The sequence below is a fragment of the Belonocnema kinseyi genome, chromosome 3, assembly GCF_010883055.1.
Source record: "Belonocnema kinseyi isolate 2016_QV_RU_SX_M_011 chromosome 3, B_treatae_v1, whole genome shotgun sequence".
NCBI classification, from domain to species: domain Eukaryota; kingdom Metazoa; phylum Arthropoda; class Insecta; order Hymenoptera; family Cynipidae; genus Belonocnema; species Belonocnema kinseyi.
The window spans coordinates 48,222,362-48,228,231 of record NC_046659.1 but is presented as its reverse complement, the minus strand read 5'-3'; the positions used below and the strand labels follow the sequence as shown (position 1 = coordinate 48,228,231).

At 38.1% G+C, this 5,870-nt stretch overlaps 1 protein-coding gene across 1 annotated transcript in view; it reads right to left on the bottom strand.

Annotated features, from left to right (window-relative positions):
• Positions 1-4,804: 4,804 nt before the first annotated feature.
• Positions 4,805-5,870, bottom strand: part of LOC117169811 (leucine-rich repeat extensin-like protein 3) — a 12,314-nt gene continuing 11,248 nt past the window's right edge. Inside the window, exon 3 of the mRNA XM_033356318.1 lies at positions 4,805-4,922. Coding sequence (XP_033212209.1) covers positions 4,805-4,922 — 118 coding nt within the window. The remainder of the gene's footprint in view (positions 4,923-5,870) is intronic.

Genomic DNA, 5,870 nt, shown 5'->3' with positions numbered 1-5,870 from the left:
CCAAGGAGATTATGTTGAAAAATAAAAAAAAATTTACCCAAAAAAAATTGTTTTTATACTTCATTCTAAGGACTTATTGAACTACCCTCGTATAAATAGAAGTTATTGACGTAAAAATGATTATCGTGGTATTTTATTGAACTTAATTTCCAAATAGAATAATTACAATGAAAGTAGTGGGTCGCGCGCGCAGCGTGCGTAAGAGCTTCTAGTGTAGTTGAAAATTCGTCTTGATTGATAGGAAATTATTCTTCTCGTTTTAAAATTGATTACGTTTTGTTAAAACTTCAGTTATTAGGTTGTAAATTTCACTCTCTCGTTGAAAATTAATTTTGTTCTTGTTGAAAAATTTAATATTTTGTTAAAACTTCTTTTTTTCGGTTAATAATCCTATTTCTACTTAAAATATAACTATTCCATTTTTGGTTAAATCATTATTTTTTTAGTTGAAAATTGAACTATGCGGTTGAAAATGTATATATTTTGTTGGAAATTCGTTTTTTTTGTAAGAATATTATTATTTATGTTTGTAAATGCATTTCCTTAGTTGAAAATGTAACTGTTTTGTTGTAAATTTGATTTTTTTTAATTGATTTTTTTCAACTGAAAATTTAACTGTTTTATTTTTGTTTACAAATTGATCCGATTGTTTTAGTTGTTCTAAAATGATTTTTTAAATTGAAAATTGATCTGTTACATGTTTGGCCTAAAATTGTTATTTTTTAGTTAAAAATGAATTTCTTCCTTTTAAAATGCATTTCTTCCCTTACAAATTAAACTATTTTGTAGAAAAATAAATTTTCTATCTGAAAATGTGACTTCGATTTTTGGCCAATACTTATTTCTTCAGTTCAAATACACATTTTTAAAGTAAAAAATTTAACAATTTCGTGGACATTTTTTTTGTTTTTATAAATTATAATTTTCAGTTGAAAATTCCTTTTTTTATTAAAAAATTATTATTTTTGTTTAAAATTTATCTATTGTTATTAAAAATTAATTTCTTTATTGATGATTCAATTATTTCGTTTAAAATTTGATTGTTTTTGCGTTGAAAAACATTTTTAACTGAGAATTTAATCGTGTAATTTTGTATTGCAAACTTATCTTTTATAGTTTAATTATTTGTCTTGTTTGAAGATTTATTTATTGTGGTTACAAATTCATTTTGTTTTGTTGTTGAAAATTGAACTATTTTGTTTCAAATGCAAGTGTTTGTTTGCTGAAAATTAATTTTTGAAACTGAACATTTAAATGTATCATCTTCAGTTAATTTTTTTTGTTTGAAACTTGAATAATTTTGTTGAAAAAAAATTCGTTCTAATTGATATCTTTGGTTGAAAATTCGTATTTTTCTGTTTGAAAATGAATTTTTCTAACTGCAGACTTAATTATAAACTAAAGATTTCAGTTGAAAAATCTATTTATAGTTATTTTGGGTACTGAAACCTTGTCTCCTATATATATATATATATATATATTTACATACAGTAAATGACATTTTCATCTTCGCAATAAATTTAATTATTCTATGGTAATTCAGGATATACAAACCAGAATAAATTTGAGGATCAGCTGATTAGATCATCATTCGTGAAGTCGGACGAGCTCGGGTTGCTGTTTGCGTATTTTCGGTTTCACGCGAAGCTGGTCTTCGCAGCAGCAAAGCGGGGGGAACCTTCTTCCTTCATTCTTGTGTCGTTTTACTTCTCGCCAATTCTTAGGTCGTTTTTGCTCTCGCATGTTTTTACTTCGCTTTTGCGTACGTTTTTGTTTAGTTCGCTTTTACTATCAGCGAGTGAGTTATTATTAACAGTCTATATTGATTATATTTGATGAAGCTTGAAATATATAAATGGCTTGAAAGGCAATTTATTGTGAATCAATTTTGGAAGAAAACACTAATAAGAATATTCTTATAAAAATAGATTATAATGATTTAGTAAAATATTAATTAGTAGAATTAATTATGTTGTATGAATGCAGGTGCAATAATTCCGGCTGACAGTGAGATTCTATCTGTATTTTTTCTTGAGAGGAAAATTGACAAAACTGAAATGGCCAATTTTGCTAATTTTCAGATTTTCGAAGACGAATATCTTAAAGATATCTTAAAGAATAAGTTTTGATGAGCAGTTTGATTGAACACCGTGCAAAAGGTTTGTACTAATCTTTATTCCTGAACGAGTTTTAAAATTTTCGGTAGCATATTTCGTTCATAATAAATTATCAAACTTTATGATAATGGCACTTTTTAGCTTAACAGAATATTCCGAGTATAACCATTGCAACTCCCTTCTAACGCCTCTATACGTCTTTTTCTTTTCATTCCCCTTCGCTATGATTTTTTTGTCAGCTGGTGCCAAAAATTCGATAACAGACATAGTTCGTTTCTCGAAGTCAAGAAGTAATATATCAGGCCTCGAGTGCACAACAGAAACAATTGTAAAAAATATAAAGTTCTAGCATGTGCGGTACTTCTCATTCTCGACAATTTCCTTAATTTCTTTGGGACCGTTTAGCGAAGCGGCATTTAGCCTGATTCCGTAAGAGTGACAGAGATGGTAATAAAGAACTCTTAGTGCCGTATTGTTCTTTTGGATGTATGTCATACCCGTATAAGTTGTACAACTAAATAATATGTATCCTAGATGCTCGGGATGTGCATGATACGCTCTGCAACTATAATCATGAATATCTTTGCTTAAAATGTGCGATGATATGCTCAAGTGAAAATGTGACCGTTTTGACGTGACAAAATGAAACCCTCCGTGCCCGATTTCAATCCGAGTGATTTAAAGAGAGGAAACGTTAGCTCACGCGGCATCGACTGATCCTCCAAATTTCTGTGTACACAGTGTTTCAGCAGCTTCCTCCATCGCTATGTACACAAATGCTTCTTTGCCCATTTCTTCGTGCTTTCTAACCCTTTTAAAAAGAGGGTCCCGTCTATTAGCGACTATATGTGGTGTTCCCAGAATAATGTAGAGCCGCGTAACAGAACACTTAAGGTACATGCTTTTGTTCGTGTGCATAACCTTTCGTGCTCCGATATCAAGGAATCTGAGCTCGTCCTTCGCCCATGCAACCACTTCAAATGAATAGAGTAATACCGGGACAGAAAGAATATTCATTGCACATACTTTGTTCTTCGCAGACAGTTCGGAAGACCAAATCTGTCGAATGAGACGTTTGTATCTGCTTCGAAGAATATTATTTATGAATGTCACATACGGAATGCGGCTCTGTGGTACAACCAGGTATAAATAGGTATCTCCTGCGAGAAGGTGTCGTATTGTGTGGATATCATTAGGTTTTCCTGGCGCCCAATCAACCTTGGTCAACCCTAAAACCCATCTGAATATCCTTAGAATATTCCTTGCCAATCTCTAGACCTAGTTGCAGGTGTTTTTTTTATTTTTAGCATAGATCTTAAGATCATCCATGTAAAGTACATGAGTGACCTTATACTTTTTATTTCCACGTTTTCTTCAGAAGTACCCTTCGGAATGGCGCAGTGCGAGAGATTCTCACAATAATGTGAGACGAGAGAAAAGTTGGCTTGTGCTGTCGCCCTGACAGACGACTCTCATAGGTGACGCTGTTAGTTGTCACACGATGTTTTTCACATTAGATAGTAAATCTGGTTTTCAAAGCTGCATCAACCTCTCTATGCACCTTAGGATTTGCGGATGAACCTTTCAGCTTTCCATAAGACAGATGATAAATCTATGGCAGAAGTATTGTGCGCCCCTCCACCAACCACTTCGGAATTGGTTCTTCCGACTTCAAATATGAGGTGAAAATACGGGCCCAATGCTGGTGGGTTGAAGGAAACTTCTCCCACCAGAAGGTCTTGATACTATCTAGTCCCGGGCCAGAATAGTTCTTCAGCCCTCTTAATACTTTTTTAACGTCTTCGGTAGTGATGGTTGGGAATTCTTCATCAGGTGTGATGAGGACACTACACAGCTCCTTGAAGCTATTTATGTTACCTGGGTCTTCGTCCAGTCTATGCTGTACTGCGTAGACTTCTCTCTAAAATACTTCAATCTCCTCTGGTTTGGGCGGGTGGTCGACAGTAACTCTCTCTTCACTCTAGACTTCTCTAAGCGTCAGATACTATCCGTATTCTCTTAACAATATGCTGAATGATGGTCAGCACCTTTGACTTGTTAAGTGTGTGATAACGGGCCTGGAGTTCGCGCGCGAACTTTTGAACCATGGTGGTAAAATTCCTACCAGATGCGATTTAGTCAATCACACACTGAATGTGGGACACATACTGTCTTTCCCAGCCTATCTTTACGGCGAGTTGATGTATTCGTCTTTTGGTCTTATGATCAACCGTTGCTTTTGTTTTACGGTTCGCATCGGCCAAAGCTCTCGTTGCATTATATACACAGCAATTGATAGTCCAGAGATCGGATTCTTTGGGAAAATGTCCACGAAGCTCGGCATCCATTGCAGCCAGATCTTTAGGCTTGAGAGAAATCTGGGGGTTTATGTTTCTCCGGTTCACAAAGCATCACTCTTCCTCTATCGGATGCCTTCCCGCTGTTGGACTTAGTGTCGCCTCTCTGTCCTTATTGTCGTCTTGTTCCGGCTGTGGTAGAGTAGGTTTTCCGCTTACATAGCCCCTTTTTTGCAGTGCTTCGGCATGATGGCGCAGACGTTGATGCGAAAAGTGTGATAGCTTTTGTTGTTTCTCGCACCAAAGAGCATGCAGTCGTGCCATGTAACCTCCTTCAGGGGCCACACTTGCATCGTAGCACTCTAGCAAGTCGCTATTTAGTTGCTCCGTTCACCCAAAGGTCCCGAAATTCCGCTGATCCATTGCATTGAATCCATCTTCATTGACTCCCCCAGCTATAGAGTGGTCGGCATTCTTGGCCGATCCATTGTCTGGAGCACTGCGCATTCTGTTGTTTAGAATCGCACTTACTACAACTATGTTTGGTATTGTCATCTTTGTTCTCACGAGAAACTAGGGAAAGGGGTTAGATTTCGGATCAGAGTGCCAAGTGGGCCAATTTTGGTAAGCAGCACTGGCGCTGTGGGATGAACCAAACGCAGAGTTAAGGCGCCAAAGTCGACGCTTATGGGATACCATGAAAGGCGTTGGTTGCTTAAGACAGCAGGACGGTGGCCATGGAAGTCGGAATCCGCTAAGGAGTGTGCAACAACTCACCTGCCGAAGCAACTAGCCCTGAAAATGGATGGCGCTGAAGCGTCAAGCCTATACTCTGCCGTCAGCGGCAAGAGAGGCGGTTCGCCCGTCCTGAAGCCCTGACGAGTAGGAGGGTTGCGGCGGTGTGCGCAGAAACGTCTGGGCGTGAGCCTGCCTGGAGCCGCCGTCGGTGCAGATCTTGGTGGTAGTAGCAAATACTCCAGTGAGGCCCTGGAGGGCTGAAAAGGGGAAGAGTTTCGTGTGAACAGCCGTTGCACACGAGTCAGTCGATCCTAAGCCCTAGGAGAAATCCTTTGTCGATGAAGGTTTCGGTTCGGTTTTGATTCCTCTAGAATCAAACCGAAGGGCCTATGACAAAGCCACCGAACGCGTCCTCGGGTTGCGGATAGAGGGTCCCTGTACCAAGGGTTTCTGCTGAATATGGTCACAAAAATAAATAGGTAGTCGCGGACAATTGTCCAGGGGTGGTCCCGAAGGAATTAACCCCCAAGCGGAGGTGTGAAAACCGTGCCGAAAGCTGAATGGCACCTGGATGAGGTGTCTAGAACGGTAACTCTGGGATACCGGACGACCTCTTAGAGTACGCAGCCTTATCCTTGCATGCGGGGCTCTACAAGGATGGACGAACCCCTTTCCCTAGCTTCTCGTGAGAACAACAATGACAACACCAAACATAGTT